General features: G+C 44.5%; 1 protein-coding gene across 3 annotated transcripts in view; it reads left to right on the top strand.

The window, feature by feature from the left end:
- tctn1 (tectonic family member 1) overlaps positions 1 to 18,604 on the top strand; it is a 253,262-nt gene that overhangs the window by 54,498 nt on the left and 180,160 nt on the right. For 2 of the 3 annotated variants that reach the window (XM_068651907.1, XM_068651906.1), the window contains exon 3: positions 18,439 to 18,572. In XM_068651907.1, the coding sequence (XP_068508008.1) occupies positions 18,439 to 18,572 (134 nt within the window). Of the gene's footprint in view, positions 1 to 18,438; positions 18,573 to 18,604 lie in introns of those variants that run through there. The other variant, XM_068651904.1, reaches the window with a different exon arrangement.

Raw genomic sequence — 18,604 nt, 5'->3', positions numbered from 1 at the left:
CAAAGGGGAGGAATCTAGTCATGCTGAAAATTTGGCTCTTCCTCTGCCTCTTCCTCCACCCCTTGATTGGTTTTGTTTTTTTCTAAAACACTCTTTTGACCAGTGTCCACGTTTCCCACAGTTCCAACAGGTCTCTGAATCTGATGGGGATTTTGAATTATATGGCGGCCTTCGACCTTGTTGCCCTCTACCTCTTCCTCTGCCCCGTTGGGACCCTTGGAAGAAGACTGTTGTATCTTCATCTAGTTCATCATCATCGCCTAGATGAAATACATCAGAACTTTTGCCTCTTTTGATTACTTTTTCAGCATGTCTGGCCCATTGCATAGTTGTCGTCACACTTGCGATATCCACTTCCACCAAATGTTTCCTCACCCAGTTGCCTATTTCAGGGCAGAAATTAGTGAGGAGCGCATTTTTAAGCTGTTGCTGATAAGCACTCTCAACTGCATCATTGAATGGGATGCCACTATGCACCCTGAATTCTTTTTCAAATCTCAAGCGAAAATCATCAGTATCTTCCCCAGGCTTCTGTTTTATTCCTGCCAAATGACCATAATTCGCTCGTCTTTGAAATATAGTTCGCACTCTTGCACAAGATCATTCCATTGTGCTGCATACTCCCCTCCCAATTGATTTCCCTCAACAGGATAGGGAAAAGGCCCTTGGTTATTTCTACCTGTATAATTTCCTCTAAACTTGGCCCAGTCTTTTCCCAAAGAAGACATTGCAGCTTCTCCTGCCTCATGCCCATTCAGTCTATAGGAATGTATGATTCCAGCCATGTCTTCTGCCCATTTATCTGGGTCTTCTGCAACAGGGGTAACCCCTTCAACTGCTTTTCTTGCCTCTTCCAAAGTCCATGGCCGAAAATCATATGTATGTGGAGGGTAGCCTTCCCCTACAATAGGGTTTGGCATCTGTATCATTGGGCACACATCAACATTGTCTAAAATTTGGAAAAATCTAGCAGCATTGGTCATACTTCTTGTTCGCACAGGAGTTCTAATAATGTGACCGTGACCGTTTGTGCTGTTATATGGGGGAGGGTGCAGGTCTGTTAAACTGTTTTGCATAGGAGCAGAAAGCTCCTCTTGCCCTCTGCTTGAGCTGCGGCTTGAGCTGCAGCTGGGACTGTGCGCCTGCGCACTGTGGCCTCATTGGCTTCCGGCCTGACAAACATACTCGCAGCCTCATCACTTTTTACCTTTATAATTTTTGTCTTTTGAATTTGTTCTCTTCTCTCTTGTGAAGCTTTCAACCACATTCTAGCACAATTCAATTCTCTCTTTTTTCTTTCCTTTCTCAGTCCCTTTGTCTTCCTAGCCACACTCTCCTCCAAAACATCAACCACTATCTTCCACACTTCAACTTTCAACTTCCATTCTACTCCATACTTTTTCTTCCACTTCGGCATGTATTGCATACAATTAAGACATTTACTTGCCATGTACTTCTCATCTCCTTCAAGAGCTAGAGATTTACCGTTTTTATTTCCCATCTTAACTTTGTATTTTAGGTTTATACAATTTTTTTCACTATTTTTCTTTCTTTGAGGATCCTCAATGCAGGTTTAAATTGACCTTTCAACAAATTAATAGCCTGTGTTATTGCTGTTGATCAATGCTAGAACTGCTTTTTAGTCAATTTATCCTACCAATCACACTCTCAACTACACACGTTTCTTATCCCTGCCTACGCAAAGTCCTCTTTAATAAAAAGAGCTGCTTCATCCGGAGAGGGGACTCTATAACACCCCCTCCTTCCCTGGGAACTAAAGACAACAGTCCTGTTACCCAGCCCTGCCAACGCGAAGTAGAACAGTGGTTGTCAAATGAGGGTACACGGAGGTAATCGAGGGGGTATGTGAGATGTTACAAAAATATAAAAAACTGTTTGAGAACCACTGCTCCAGAAGAGCCACCTCATCCAGAGGGGGACTCTACAACACCCCCTCCTTCCACAAGACTTAAGATCTTCTGTCCTGCCTATTTACTTGTACTTTTTTCTTGTGCACTTTTACTTTTACTTGTACGCGTTTCACAACAGCACAATCACACAACTTTAGGGCTTTTACTTACTTGTCACCTGGTTCGTTGCACTGCCGGATCCCGTCAATCCACCTCTGTTAGATGAAGGCATACCTAAGATGCTGGCCCAGCAAAGAATTTCCTTCCCAGGTCTTTCTTCACCAGATCCGGCTAATGGACGCTGGCCCGTCAACGGTGTACAGCGTGTCTTCCTTCGTATGCCAGATGGCGGGTATGAGAGAATCCGGGTCACGGCACCAAAAATGTTAGAGTGGTGCTCACTCTCACTTATTTTGCAAGAACCACACGGGAGACAGTATGCCCTTTAAACACTTGCAAGTGGAGAATTTGCTCGTTGCTGTAGGTACAACAGTATTCGAACAAAGTCTGCCTTTGGTCTCTTGCAAGAGCACATTTATTGAGAACAGGTAGGGTGGGGGTGACATTGGACATGTTTGGTGGTCACCTCAGCAACTGGTTAATCAGTGCGGAGGGTCCCAGCTCATTGTTTTACAAGGTCGTGGAAACAGAAACTAGTGGAGCATTTTAGATGACTAACTAAGCAAGAATGTTTCCACACCATTTGGAAAGTTTCAACAACTGAATAGTTAAACTTTTCAGAGTCAAGGAAAGGTAAAAGGTTTAAACCAGGGCTGTGGACTCGGTCGGATTTTTGCACCGAGTCCGAGTCCGGCCTCTTGACCACCGAGTCCGAGTCCGGCTGTCCATTTTTTCTGTTAATTCATGTGACTGCTTAGTCTTTATTCAAGGCTAATTTAGATCAAAATGTACCAGAACGAACGCAACTGCTTTCACACTGGCTGGTTCGGCTTATATAGGATCCCTTGCTGAGAGCGCGGACGTAAAAGTGAGGCGACGTTCCAATCGGACATCGGATCGATAACATTTTCCCTGCCCTGCCGGAGTTGTGCTAGTTCATAACGTAGATCACTCATGGCGTAGTCATAAATCTATGGTTGACAATTTAGCCCCCAGGGCTGCGTGCTCAGTCCACTGCTCTTCACCCTGCTGACGCATGACTGCACTGCGACCTACAGCGACAACCGCATAGTGAAGTTTGCTGACGACATGACTCTGGTGGGTCTCATTACGGAGGGCGACGAGACTCGGTACAGGTCGGAGGTTGACCTTCTGACCACGTGGTGCAGGGACAACAACCTCCTGCTGAACGTCAACAAGACCAAGGAAATCATTGTTGACTTCCGGAGGGGTCAAGCAAAACACCAGCCGCTGATCATCGACGGTGCTGTGGTGGAGAGGGTGAGCAGCACCAAGTTCCTGGGGGTGCACATCAGTGAGGACCTCTCCTGGTCGGCAAACACCGCGTCACTGGCAAAGAAAGCTCAGCGCCGCCTGTACTTCCTGCGGAAACTCAGGCGTGCATGTGCTCCTCAGGCAGTCCTGTCTACATTCTACCGTGGCACCATTGAGAGCGTCCTCTCCAGTTGCATCGCTGTCTGGGGTGGTAGCTGCACTGACCAGAACTTGAAGGCCCTGCAGCGCATAGTGAATACGGCTGGTAAGATTATTGGTGCTTCGCTCCCCTCCCTGAAGGACATTTACACCTCCCATCTCACCCGCAAGGCAACCACGATTGTGAGTGATGTGAGTCACCCAGCACACTCTTTGTTTGACCTTCTGCCCTCTGGGAAGAGGTACAGGAGCCTGCGCTCCCGCACCACCAGACTCGCCAACAGCTTCATTCTCCAGGCTGTTAGGACCCTGAACTCGCTACCCCCTTCTGCGTAGTGTGCTGCACTTTTGCGCTATTTTCTGGAATGTCTGCTGTACGCTCACTTGCTCCTTTTTGCTCCTCTTATTTATTTGTTGTGTTATTTATTCATTATTTATTCAGCACGCTGTTGTTTACTTGATTGTCTATTGTGTGCCATGTCTTGTCAACGTGGGATAGCGGGGAACGAAATTTCAGTTTCTTTGTGTGTCTTTGGCATGTGAAGAAATTGACAATAAAGCTGACTTTGACTTTGACTTTAACCGATAGAAGTGGATGCATTGAAACATAACCTACACTCTAATATATTACTTGACATGGTATTAAATGCGTGGCTTTACAAAAATAGTCATTGAAGCCCACCCTTAGCCCTGAGTGCCATTGGCATGAGGCATAACGCTTGAAAACACGCACTCTCGCCCAATTAAATAATCATTCTGAAACACAGGACATGTAAGATAATATTTTTTAATCATTAATTACTCAGACATTTATCTAAACACAAATAATTAGTGACGACCCCACAACTATCGAAACACATCAATGATATAAGCTGGGTGACATAATCGTCCTTGACATTGGTACATAATGTAAACATTAGCCTAGGTGCAACTCAACGTGGCCGCATTGATCGTAAGCAGGGCTGTGGACAGTATTCCTACGCACATTCTCAGCAGCATGATGAAAATAAAATTGAACGTATTTTTTTTTTATTGTCGGACTCGGTGGACTCGGTCAAAATCAGCACCGAGTCCGAGTCCGGCAAAAATGACCGAGTCCGTCCGAGTCCCCGAGTCCGAGTCCACAGCCCTGGTTTAAACAAAGTTAATAATTCTAGTCTACATTCCAACATAATCATACGATCAAGATAATCAAGATAATCTGTAAACCCTAACATCACGTGACCGAGACGAGCGTCTTGACCTGAACCAACGGATGTAATTGGGAGAGAATCACCAATATTTTTATATTTTTCAAAATAAATTCTTACTTATTTTTGCGAGCTTTGCGGGCTCAACTGGGGAAACATGTCACGTGACCGGGACGAGCGTCTTTACCTGAATTAATTGATTGTTGATAAGAAAATATTTTTTTTTTTTTGTGCGGCTTGGCGGCCCGTACCAAGTGACCCACGGACTGGTACCGGTCCGCGGACCGCGGGTTGGGGACCGCTGGTCTATCACATCTTAATATCTGAACATTTAAATATGTAAACTAAAGTGCAATCACATTTGTAAATGAATGGCTTGTGGTTTTTGAAATGTAAATAAACCAATCTACTGTGATAAAACAACAACATTGCAATAACTGTATTAACCATCTGTTGGGTTCATCAACATTTTCCACAAAGAATTTTGTCACACCGAGAGTTGTCTTCATCAGGCCAACGACTCCTGCAGGAGGGCGCCCGAGACACACACACAGGATGTGTGGCCCCAGCTACAGGCTGGCCCCTTTTTATTGAACAAATGGAATGGGTGGAGTTTCGACAAATGTATAGCTTCTCTTGTTCACAGCAGTACGTTCATCTCATGATGTCATCCAAACAAGGATGTTATAGCTTTAGGCGAGCAGTATGGACCTCTCAACGATTTCATTGTTCAAACCAGGATGTCATTTTCTAAAGCGACTCATGGCTCCAGCCATATGCATCCTGAACCATGAAAAACACCATTATTCTCTTAACATTCCATATCGGTTGGAAATTCCCGGGCACAAGGTCAAACTGCCACCTGCAGCAAAGATCTTCCATGAGAAACATAGAATCTAATGATAATATATAACATATTTCCCAAAATTCCCCCGTTTAACATTAGATTCCATAGGAGAACAAAACATCAGCTATTACTTGTATATATACATGAGCATATGCATACACAACATAGTATAGCAATATCACAAAGTATGAAAGTTCACATTCTAGAGTTTATCAGAACTATAGCTCTCCATTCGGCTTTGGCCATGTTCAACATCAAAACGGTCGGCACCAAATTATGCAAGTTGGTCACAGTCATCTTGTTCACACCGGACCAACATTATATTCTGGACAGCAAATGCTGATGTCAACATTTTAGTCACCATGTGACAAATACAAAGTATGATGCATGATGTAAAAATACAGAGAAATAGTAGCATGGCAATTAAAAGAACTGTAACTTTCAAGAGAAGCTGCTTGCAATTGCCGTCAAACAGCCACCAAAAGGAATGGACATCTTTGTCCGGAGTTCCATCCTGGAACATAGCTCTACGGAGGTTGAGCTTGTAGAACATACTCACCTTTTGTCCTGTGTTCCAATGCTTGCATTCATCCGGTAAGTCTGAGCCCCAGACGCTGTCGCAGGGACTGAAGGTGGGAGCAACAGCTGTATGTGTCATTCACTGATGATGTTCCTGAAAATGTGTCAGACTGAGGAACATAGTCATCTGACACATATACGGAGGCACATGTGCCATCCCATTGTCCTGGAAGAACTGTGTCGCCTCGGCGTCCACAGAGCCACCATCCTCGCCACCATCCTCGTTCGATGAGTGGGGATTTTCGCCTCCCACTAAGATACGTTTGAGGGCTACTTTGGCATTTGGCGAGGTCTCGTCGAATGGTTGTAGACTTACGGTGGTGATGCAGCGTCTTGTATTTTCCATCTTTATTTGATCAACCAGATTTTGTTGGAAACACAGAGGATGTGATGACTTTACGCTCTTCTAGAACCATCCTGTTCTGCAAGACCATTAGTTCAATAGCCTGGATCTCTCTGTTTTGTCCATCAGCGAGAGATTCACACAAAATAGAAAATACTTCAGTGTCTCTATGAAGAGTGATTGTTTTCCAACTCCAAGGAAATAGTGCATGAACGATTCAGTCTCTGACAGACCATACTTTATGGCTGCTTGGGGCATTCATACCCCAGGCGGAATCATGATGATGATGTTGATAGAACTTTATTTATCCCACAGTGGGGAAATTTACTTGTCACAGCAGCGTACAAGAGTGCAAGAATACAAGAGTGTAGTTCATTTCAGGTAGCCTTTTTGTTTAGGCCACTTGTGGCATCTTTCGTCTTTCACAGTCACATTGAGATTAATCCAAAAGAGTTTGATCACAGGTTTCTTTCTGTGAGTCCAGGGCGGTAGGGTTAGCATCACTGACTGTAACGGCACGGTGTTGGCATCCAACTCCTCCCATAGAGGCCATACATTTTGCTTCACTAATGTCCATCACTTTGGCCTCCAGGTGAACTTGCGTGGAGGAAGGGGCGAGTCTGGAACACACACAGCACCGATTCCACCTCCGGCCCTCCCTGTGTGGAGTTTGCATGTTCTCCCCGGGCCCGCGTGGGTTTTCTCCGGGCACTCCGGTTTCCTCCCACATTCCAAAAACATGCTTGGTAGGCCGATTGAAGACTCCAAATTGTCCCTAGGTGTGAGTGTGAGTGCGATTGGTTGTCTGTCTCTGTGTGCCCTGTGTAGGATTATTTATTTATTTATTTAGCTATCCATTTTTACTTTTGGCACTTGTCTCCAAAAGAGTTCGATCACAGGTTTCTTTGTGTGAGTCCAGGGCGGTAGGGGTAGCATCACTAACTGTGACAGCACGGTGTTGGCATCCAACTCCTCCCAAAGAGGCCATACATTTCGCGTCACTAATGTCCATCACTTTGGCCTCCAGGTGAACTTGCGTGGAGGAAGGGGCGAGTCTGGAACACGCACAGCTTCTTTTAGGTTCCCATGTGGATCATGCGTCACATAAACAGGACATGCCTAAAAAAAAAATCCCTAAGAATCTAAACCAAAGGTAACTCATAACTCTTCTTCTTCAAGCGCTCTTCAAGCTGTTCACACAGTCATACATCATTCTCAACTCACATTCCTCATCCTAATTTTTTCCTCAAGGTTCAAATAAAACAATCCGCTAATCAAAAAACGACTTAAAAGAATTACCAGCAAATTAATCAGAGCGTTTTTTGTTGGTTTTAAGTTTAACTAACTCATTCAGCTCAGTGGCCTAGTGGTAGAGTGTCCGCTCTGAGACTGGAAGGTTGTGGGTTCAAACCCCGGCCGGGTCATACCAAAGACTAGGTTAGTGCTGAACCACCTGAAGGATGTCACGGGCCCCCTGCTTGACCCCCTCCAGTTTGCCTACCGGGCAAACAGGTTGGTGGATGATGCGGTCAACATGGGACTGCACTACATCCTGAAACACCTGGACACCTCAGGAACGTACGCCAGGATCCTGTTTGTGGGCTTCAGCTCGGCGTTCAACACCATCGCTCCTGACATCCTCCAACAGAAGACATATTCCAAAAATTCACGCGAGGGATGCTTGCAGTCATTTAAAGGGCTAGGGACATCCTTTTTTTTTTCAATTAGAACGGAATTTGATAGTCTACCACTAGTCCACTGAGCTGGTTGCGAATGGTTATAATGTCTCGACCCCGAATGTAAGCCGACCCCTACTTTTTCAGTCTTATTTCAATACAAAAAACACCGTCTTATATTCAGGCCAATACCATATTGTTGATGTTGTTTGTTTACTGTGTCTTTATTGTGGGCCCTTGTCTTGTCCTTGTGTTCTCTCTGTGTCTCTGTGTGTTAAAATGATGAAATTGGCTATAGTGTGCAAAGAAATGTACTAGACTGTGGTCTGTTCGATTTGCACCGCAACACAAAAAGGAAAACGATTTTTAAACTAGAAAATGCAATTTCTGGAGAAATTGCGTGTGAAGGCGAAGAAGCTGAATAAATACTTAGGGAATGCTGCAGAATGATGTTGGAGCGGATTGAATCAGTTGAAAAATGTAGAAATTAGAGATGAAAAAAAAAATTGTGAAATTTTGTGGAAATTTTAATAAATCACTCAATATTTAGTTTGGCCAAGTTTGAGCATGCCAAACAAGGAATTAATAATTAAACGTGAGAACGTGACATGTTTTAATTTGGCAATTTCGAATGTTGAAAACCTTCCCCGATGTGGTTTGAATGTGCTGAATGATGTGAATTTCAAACTGGGACAACGTAAATGTTGAATGTGTCATTACGAATGAATGGGGAAATATTTCCCGTAAAATTGCGAGTTTTGTGAAAACAGAAAACCTTTGGAATTAAATGACTGCAAGCATCCCTCGCGTGAATTTTTGGAATATGTCAAAATTGGAATGGAGTGTGTCAGGGTTTTCCAGATTATCTTTATCGTATGATTATGTTGGAATGCAACCTGTGATAAATAACCTAGCTTGTCCCATCCTACACAAAGTCGTAAAACAACCCTTGCTATGTTTCCCGCATACAGCGGCTCTATTGATAATCTTACAAATGAATTCAATGCGACATTATTAAAAGCCATCGACTCTGTGGCACCGCTACGTCTGAAAACTCGCCGTAGATGGCCAACTCCGTGGTTCACAGATGAAACACGTACGTTTAAACAATTATGTAGAAAGCATGAGCGCAGATGGCGTTTAACCAAACTTGAGGTTTTCCATCAGGCATGGAAGGACAGCCTCCTGAAATATAAAGATGCGCTTATTTTAGCAAAAACTCGTTATTTTTCGCAAGTCATTAATCTTAATAAAAACAATCCTAAATACCTATTTGATACAGTGGCAAAGCTAACTCTGCGCCAGCCGACCCCCGATAGCTCCTTCCACTCAGCTGACGAGTTTATGAAATTTTTTGCTCAAAAGATTGAGTCCATTAGGGACGAGATCAAGAATACCATTCCAATCGCTCCGCCGGTTACTAGCGCTGGGGATCATGCAATAACCCTCTCAAATTTTAAAAGCGTGTCCCTTGAAATGCTTACAAAATTGGTTAGTACGGCTAAACAAACAACATGTTTACTCGACCCGCTTCCTGCCAAACTACTTAAAGAATTAGTTCAAATTTTAGGACCGTCCGTCTTAAATATAATCAATCTGTCTGTTTCCTCTGGGATAGTGCCAACAGCCTTTAAAACCGCTATTATTAAACCGCTACTTAAGCGAGCAATCTTGACCCGGACTGTCTCAGTAATTATAGGCCAGTTTCAAACCTCCCATTCATAGCAAAACTTCTCGAAACATGGTCGCTAATAATCAATATGACTCTTTTCAGTCTGGTTTTAGAGCTAATCATTCTACAGAGACAGCACTTGCTAAAGTGACTAATGATCTCCTCTTAGCTATGGATTCAAATACGTCGTCTGTATTGTTACTACTCGATCTTAGTGCTGCCTTTGACACTGTAGACTTCGATATTTTATTAGGGCGTCTTAAAAGTTGTGTTGGTATCTCAGGGTCAGCACTAAGCTGGTTCAATTCCTATCTATCAGACAGGACGCACCGAGTGGTCCATGGCAATACGTTTTCTTGTCCTTCGCCAAAGGTCAAAGGTGCTTCAGAGCCAGGCACCATTTTGTAGTTGTTTACGGCTGCAGGTGAAGTCTCAGATTGAGTTTCAGGGACCCTGACACTGAGAATGACAGGCTGGGACATCAAACTTGTAAGACTATCTCGAAATGGAGCTGCTTCCATCAATTTGCTGGTAACGTTTGTTTACCAAACTTCAAATTCTCTTAATAACAGCGGTCTCGTTTTTATATTGTAAATCCTGCAACTCATCCTATTTTTGAGCTACATTTTATCTATAGTTCCAATTTAATGGGACAGTATGTTGTCTTCAGTATCATTATTGAAAATTAACTCATCGAGGTCTGCGTTCCACATCTAGCCCTGATATATGTCTTGACCTCTTAAATGTTATTAACTGTGTCATGCTTGCTCAAAAATGTGACTTGGAATATGGTGCTGTGAATTCTCCGTCTCTCCAATGAAATTGGATCCTACTTCTTAGTTCTTATTTGTAAGTGTGACCGTTTCGTCGCCATTGGCCTGCTTCACCGGGCCTTCTATAGGCCAAGTAACTGCTCCCACCACACAATGATGGGGGAGAATGGTTCGGGCTCCGTGGCCACCGGATCCGGACTGTAGATGCGTGATAGTGCGTCGGGTGTGTTGTTTTTGGCCCCCGGTCTGTAAGACAAAGTAAAATTGAATCCATTAAAAAAGAGGGACCAACAAGCCTGGCATGAATTCAGTCTTTTAGCGTTCTTGATGTACTGTACATTTTTGTGGTCCGTCCAAACGACGAAAGGTTGCTGTGCTCCCTCCAGCCAGTGTCTCCACTCTTCCAGAGCCAGTTTGACCGCCAACAACTCCCAATCCCCCATATGGTAATTCTGCTCTGCGGACGTCAGCCGTCGGGACAGGAACGTGCACGGATGGAGCTTGTTGTCGGTCTGGCCCCTCTGCGACAAGATGGCGCCGATTCCTCGGTTGGAGGCGTCAACCTCCACCACGAACTGGCGGGATGGGTTGGGCAGCGTGATGATCTGGGCGGAGCTGAAGCGCCTCTTCAGGCCACCTCCGCCTTCGCCGTCCAACAGAACGGAACCTTAGGGGATGTTAGAGCATGCAGTGGAGCCGCTGTGGCGCTGAAGCCTCTGATGAACAGCCTATAAAAAGTTAGCAAAGCCGAGGATTTACTGCACTTTTTTGCGGCTATCGGGTGTAGGCCATTTAGTCACCGCGCTTACTTTTGCCGGGTCCGTCTGCACTTTGCCAGGGGCTATGATGAAGCCAAGGAAAGATACAGTATTGGCGTGGAACTCGCACTTTTCGGCTTTGGCATAAAGTTGGTGATCAAGGAGGTGTTGCAATACTGTCTTAACATGAGACTCATGGGTCTCCAAATCCGGTGAATAGATCAGAATGTCGTCCAAATATACCTAAACAAAACGGTCCAAAAAGTCTCTCAGTATATCATTAATCATGGCCTGGAATACAGCGGGTGCATTGGTGAGGCCAAACGACATTACTAAGTATTCGAAGTGTCCTCTGGGAGTGTTAAATCCCGTTTTCCATTCATCCCCCTCCCGGATGCGCACTAGGTGGTACGCGTTGCGCAGATCTAGCTTGGTGAACACCCGAGCTTGTTGCAGTTGATCAAACACGGTTGACATGAGTGGAAGGGGATACTGGTTCTTAATCGTGATCTGATTGAGCGGACTGTAGTCTATGCAGGGGCGTAAGGTACCATCTTTCTTGCCCACGAAAAAGAATCCGGCCCCTGCAGGAGACGATGACAGTCTAATCAAACCCGCTTTAAGAGACGCGTCAATATAATCAGTCAGGGCCTGCTTTTCGGGTGCCAAAAGGGAATAAAGCCTCCCCTTGGGTATGGTAGAGCCGGGCAGGAGCTCAATGTCGCAATCATACGGACGGTGGGGCGGTAGAGAGGTAGCCTTTACTTTACTGAATACCTCTGCGAGTTGGTGATAGTACACGGGAACCCCGGTCAGACCTGGGGTTTCTGGGTCTAGGGCAGAAGAAACAGAGACAGGGTCAGAACCACGTTAAGGGTCAATCGGGGGGGTTAGATTCGAGGCATGAAACTTGGCAATGGGGTCCCCATTCCCTTATCTCCCCGGGTTCCCGGTCTATGGTTGGGTTGTGGCGTTTTAGCCATGGATACCCGAGGATAAGAGGGTTCATGGGGGAGGTTACGACATGCAATCTTACTTTCTCGTCTCTTGCCAAAAGACAGAGAGACGGCTTCGGTTACGTGAGTAATATCAAAAAGCGCTTTTCCATTGAGCGCCTTGGCTTTCACTGTCGTGTCTAGCAGTTCAGTCTTGACCCCTAATCTTCGAGCAAATGCCCAGTCAACCAAACTCTCATCAGCCCCGGAGTCTATTAGCACCCCAAGTTTAGTGTCTTTTCCTAAGCAGGTAATTGTGCCGATGGGTAGGCCCCGAACCTTCTGATGGGCAACAGAAAAGGTACTCACCACCAGGCCTTTCCTCATCGGACAGGAGGGGAGGATATGTCCTTGCACACCGCAATAATAGCACTGCATGGGTTTGATCCCAGGAGGCAGCGGAGCCATGTTCGGCGTGAGGCAGTGTGCCTCGAGTGGCGAAGACCCGGCCACTGATGTGGGGAAGTAGGCGGGTGTATTCCTGCATGCGCGCTGCTTCTTCCATTCCTGCCGTCAATTGTCCGTGCGAATAGCCAGAGCAATGAGAGCGTCGAGGTCTGTGGGGAGGTCGAGAGGGATGAGCTGGTCCTGTATGGGTCCTGAAAGGCCCCTGAGAAAGACGTCATACAGGGCCGTCGAGTTCCACCCGCATTCCACGGCCAGAGTGCGGAAGCGGATCGCGTAGTCCCCGACAGTCTCCCAACCCTGGGTCAGCTGGCATAGCTCCCAAGCCTTCTCTCGGTCTGAGGAGATTGGGTCGAACACCATACGGAGGGCCTCGATGAAGGTGGGGAGGGAATGACAAGTGGCAGAATCTCTAGCCCATTCGGTGGTCGCACACGCCTGGGCCCTTCCTGTTAGGTAAGAGACCATAAAGGCCACCCAGGAGATTTCCGTGGGGAATTCGCCTTGGGACCGCTCAAACTGCATTTCACACTCTGTGATGAAGGCTCTACTAAGCCCGGGTTCTCCCGAGTAGCGTTCCGGAGGAGCCAGTCTGGCACCCACGGTAGTTGGGGCGCCCACGGCAATGGGAGTGACAGCAGGACGGGCCACAGGTGAGGCAGCTGATGGACGGGGCATCGCCGCTGATCCCGCGGTCAGAAGCGAAAGAACTTCCTGCATCTGCTTGCTCAACAGTCCCACCTGGGCAGCCACCACCCCTCGGAATTCTTCCTGGCTCTTTGCGAGCCCTTTGACTCCAAGACCCAGAGCCTCCACTTGCTCCTGGTTTTGGGCGAGCCACGACGCCTGGAAGCGTACTGCAGCGGTCAGCTGCTCCGACTCTGCCGAGTCTATAACTGGCCAGTGCGTACTGTCAGACTTGGATCAAGGAGAGGACTCGGACGCAGAGTGCCAACAAAAAAGGAATTTATTCTGACAGGTTGGAGTCAGCAAAAAACAAAAGCGCCTCAAAAGAGGGAAAACACAGTGACAAAAAACAAAAACTGAAGAAACACAGAGCTCAGGCTTGACAACAAAGGTCTCTTCACAAACTAGGCTCTCTAAAGTGTCTCTTTAACTCACGCAATCGCTGGTGCTCTGGACGGGACAAGACGCACTGGCACAAGACAAGGGGAAGACTGACTAAATACACACAGAAGGGTAAGGGCACAGGTGCAGACAATTAGGATCAAGGACACAGGTGCACACAATTGGGATCAGGGAATACAAGTTGACTGACGCACAGAGGAAGGACCCACGAACTGAAACGAGAGGAGAGTTGTCAAAATAAAACAGGAAGTGACAATACGACAAACAGGACAACACAACAATAACCCACAAAACATGACGGCATGACACTTAGTTTACATATTTAAATGTTCAGATATTAAGATGTGATAGACAGTTTTTGCATGATTTGAATGAGGCAAAATGGTGCTTTTTCTCTCGAATATATTGTTATAATTATTTGTTTCAGATGTACTGTATTTTCTGTATAAAAATTAAATTTGGTGTTCAAAAAGTCTTATCAAACTTGAGTCAAAAAGTATTTTTAAAAACTTGAGTCTTGAAAAAGAGCGGGTCGTCTTATAATCAGGGTCGTCTTATATTCGGGCCAATACTGTATATTTATTTATTTTCATTTATTTTATTTTTCAATTACCACGAGAACTTTGAGATTTCCCACAACATGGGTATGAAAGTGTGTACGTGTTTGTGTGTGTGTGTGTAAACAGATTTTTCACGCACTGTGGAGTGTGGTATTCCGCAAGGATATTGATGGTTCAAGCAAAATCTTATTAAATTCCAAAAACTGAAAGATAATGTGGTCAGTTTCCCCACTAAATCTGCAAGGTAAACTTAGTGCTTCCAACGTTATCAATATGGTTCCAGGACCCACCAGATAGTATGTAGTCAGCCATGTTGACGACACTAAGTCATCATTCGAGCTCTTCGCGACACCATCAAACTGAAATATTGTTCCTGGGACGACAAATTTAGAGGTGACGCGAGTGTATGGAGACAGTTGGAAAGACTTGGATGTAGTTGACTTGAAGCCTACATTGGCTTGCTAATTTTGGCAGGGATTTTTGGCATCGTTTCACAAATCAAAACGTGAAGCAATAGCAAGCCTTTGGGATGCTGTGAATGGAAGAGCAATATTTCCAGCCACCATGTGTCTGAAGAACTTCCAAGTTTTTTCCCGTGTCATGCGCTTTGATGACGAGCAAACAATGTGGGGCCGACGAGAAAGTGACAAACTTAATAATAATAATAATAATAATAATAATAAATTTAATTTAGAAGCGCCTTTCAGGTCACTCAAGGTCACTTTACAACAAGTTAAAACAAGTTAAAAACAAATTCAAACAATAGCAATCAGTAATAAAAATGTAAAAAGCATGTTAAAAACAACAACAATAAGGCAACTAGAGTTCAAATGCTGTCCTGAATAGGTGGGTCTTGAGAGTGGATTTCAACTGTGGGAGGGAGTCAATGTTGCGGATGTCAGGTGGAAGTGAGTTCCAAAGTTTGGGAGCAGAGCAGCTGAACAAGGCTGTGACGAGGCTGTGAACAAGAATAGAGGTGGAGTGGGGGAAGAGAGAGTGGCGGAGGCGATTGATATTACGGAAATGAAAGTATACAGTGCTGGTGGTGGTGTTGATATGGAAAGTGAAGGAGAGTGAGCCATCGAGGATGACACCCAGACTCTTAACCTGGGAAGAGGGGGAAACAAAGGAGCTGTCAATAGGTAGGGAGAAACTGTCAACTTTTGATAAAGTGGATTTGGAACCAACTAAAAAGATTTCAGTTTTACACTGTTAAATTAGAGAAAGTTGGAGGTGAACCAGGTTTGTATTTCGGAAAGGCAGTCAGTCAGGGAAGAGGGAGGGAGGGTGGAGTTGGGTTTGGTGAAAAGATAGAGCTGGGTGTCAACTTGTGGCAATAAGGAATGTGTGAGACAAGTGAGTGCTGCAATTACCCTTGCTTTATAGTCCAGGCCTCAACGTAACTGTTGATGAGTGCTTAGTTGCATTTCCGACATAATGACAATACATGCCTAGTAAACCAGCCAAATATAGCATAAAAGTATGGGCAGCCGGTCTCAAGCCCAGATAATGAAAAGGGGATGGATGAGTGATATGTTACAGTAACTAGCCACAAATATATTACAAAAATTTGATTAAAAAAAATAAGGCATATCCATAGGTCATATTCTATCATCTCCAAAACCGTGCTCATTATTGTTGAGAATAAAATTTGAGAAGATTTGTGTGAAAACTTCAAGATAAATTAATTGTAATTTAAAGATTTAACCTGAAGGTGGTGCTAGAGAGGCCAGTTCACTGATTTTCATGGGATTATTTATGTATTCGAAAAATAAACAAAGTGCCTTTCACAAAAAATTGGGCAACAAAATTCAGTAAATTATTTTCTGTAGGTAAATGTGCCTGGGGTCAAATTGACCCAAGGACCAAATTTGTGATTATTTTTTAGGACAATAGCGTGATCCAATTGTGTAAGGCACAGGTGTCAAACTCAAGGCCCGGGGGCCAGATAGGGCCCAGGGGCCAGATAGGGCCCAGGGGCCAGATAGGGCCCGCCACATCATTTTATGTGGCCCGCGAAGACAAATTGTGCATCAAATTCGTGTGTCATTACTAGAATTGCAAATTGTCTTCACTTTCAATAATAGCTTTGTTTTTTTTAAATATTTGAAAATTTGATTTGAAAACGAGTTATTTGTCAGTTTGTTTTGTTGCTTGTACTGTATATAATATGAGGTGCTCATACATTTATTTGGGTTGACAGTCATAATGGCCCTCCGAAAGAAGCTATGACTACAATGCGACCCGCGAAAACAATGAGCTTGACACCCCTGGTGTAAGGCTTTCAAAGGACACGTTATTAAAATTCGAGAGGGATATCACACGATTGTCAGCTTCCGTAATCGGTGGTCTTGATTCAGTGATTGAAACAGTCACCGTGATCTCATCCCTAATTGATTGAATCTTTGGAGCGAAAAATTTCATGAACTTGTCGGCTGAGTGGGGGGAGCTATCGGAGATCGGCTGCCGTAGCGTTAGCTTTGCCACCGTATCGAACAAGCATATAGGATTGTTTTTATTGAGACCAATAATTCGAGAAATAATTAGTTTTTACTAAAACTATAGCGCTTCTTTTTATTTCAGGAGTCTGTCACACCATGCCTGATGGAAAACCTCAAGTTTAAACGCCATTTGCGTTCAAGCTTTCTACATAATTGTTTAAGCGTACACGTTTCATCCATGAACCACAGAGTAGGCCTTCTATGACGAGTTTTAAGACGTAGAGGCGCTCCTGAGTCGATGGCGTTTAACAGTGCTGCATTGAATTCATTTATGAGATCATCAATTGAGCCAATATATGCAGGAAATACAGCAGTTGCTGGCGGCAGTAACTCAGAGAGCGCAGTTAGGGAGTTAATATTATGACTGGTGTAGCTTTGATTGTGCTCCTGTCGTTGACAGAGAGCTAATATATACAATTTTATTACGTAGTGATAGAGCATAACAGTAGTGTATGGCAGTACTGTTATATTTGAGATTGCTAATCCTCTGTATAATACCTGATCGAAAGTATTTCCATATTTATGCGTTGCTCCCTGTATTTCTTGTGTAAAACCGAACGTATCAATTATTGTCTGAAACACCACAGTAAGTGGTTCTGCTGGTAAACTTATATGGATATTAAAATCTCCCATAATTATTATATTATCCGCATTTTTCACCAGGTCAACCACGAATTCTGAAAATTCTTCCAGGAAAAACCAGAGTAAGCCCCGGGTTGACGGTAGATAACAGCGAGATAAAACGACGGCAAGGCTGTGGATCGGACAACGAGAACTTAAAAAGTTTTAAATGCTTAAATGACTAGTATCATGAACACAATGCAAGGAGTACATGGATGCAAAAGAGACAATGCATCATAATTACATGAGGAAATTAAGGCAATGTAAAAAGTGTTCATTTAAGAAAAAGTCACACTCTTTTACATTCGTTACATCAGCAACGTTTTGTGATAAAATCATTATCAATAAATAAAACACTTTTACATTGCCTTCATTTCTGCATTTAATTATAATGCAATGTCTTTTTTTCCCACGGTCCATTAGGGTGTATTATCCCGTGCAGAGCGGACCGAACGGTTCAATATTTTTATGTGTACCGTTGCACCCCTAATGCTCATACTACGCTGCTGCGTTGATGCTCGCTTGCTCCGCAGCGGCATCAGGCTGCGTGGTTTCTTATGTGTGCGCGTCATGTGTAACAGAGGGGTCGCCGAAGTGCTGTGTGATCCAATGCATAGGTCATGTGATGCAATGCAGCCACCAGCACGCCTGTGCGAGTATGAATTGGCCTTTCGGTGTTTGGGCTCGGAGTTTGTTGAGTATGCCTTTCACTTTCCTGAGAGTGGCGTTATCGAACTTGGAGGTATTTTTTACTTTTTTGTTCCGATATGGACGAGTTGCGAGTCATTCGGACTCTTGAGTCCTCCTCAATTTCACAGACACGCATTCTCATGGGGAAGTCTGGAGAATGATGATGGACCGTCCTATTTCTTATCTTAATTTGATTCGGATGATGAGTGAATGCATGCAAAAATGGCAATGCCATGATACATCTTGGATGACAGCTTGTTTTCTTTTCTTTGCAGTGCCAACAAGCAGTTGTGCAGCCATCCGACAGCATCATATGCTTTGCAGTATACTGTAGAGGGGTACTCACAGTTGCAGTCCTTTGTCCAGCAAGAGACGTACCATCATATTTTCTGCATTCAGTCACATAATCGTAAGTAAGACATACAGAAAATCCACTTATTT

Source organism: Syngnathus scovelli, chromosome 1, assembly GCF_024217435.2.
Source record: "Syngnathus scovelli strain Florida chromosome 1, RoL_Ssco_1.2, whole genome shotgun sequence".
In the NCBI taxonomy this organism is placed as follows: Eukaryota; Metazoa; Chordata; class Actinopteri; order Syngnathiformes; family Syngnathidae; genus Syngnathus; species Syngnathus scovelli.
This window is presented reverse-complemented; position numbering and strand designations above follow the sequence as displayed.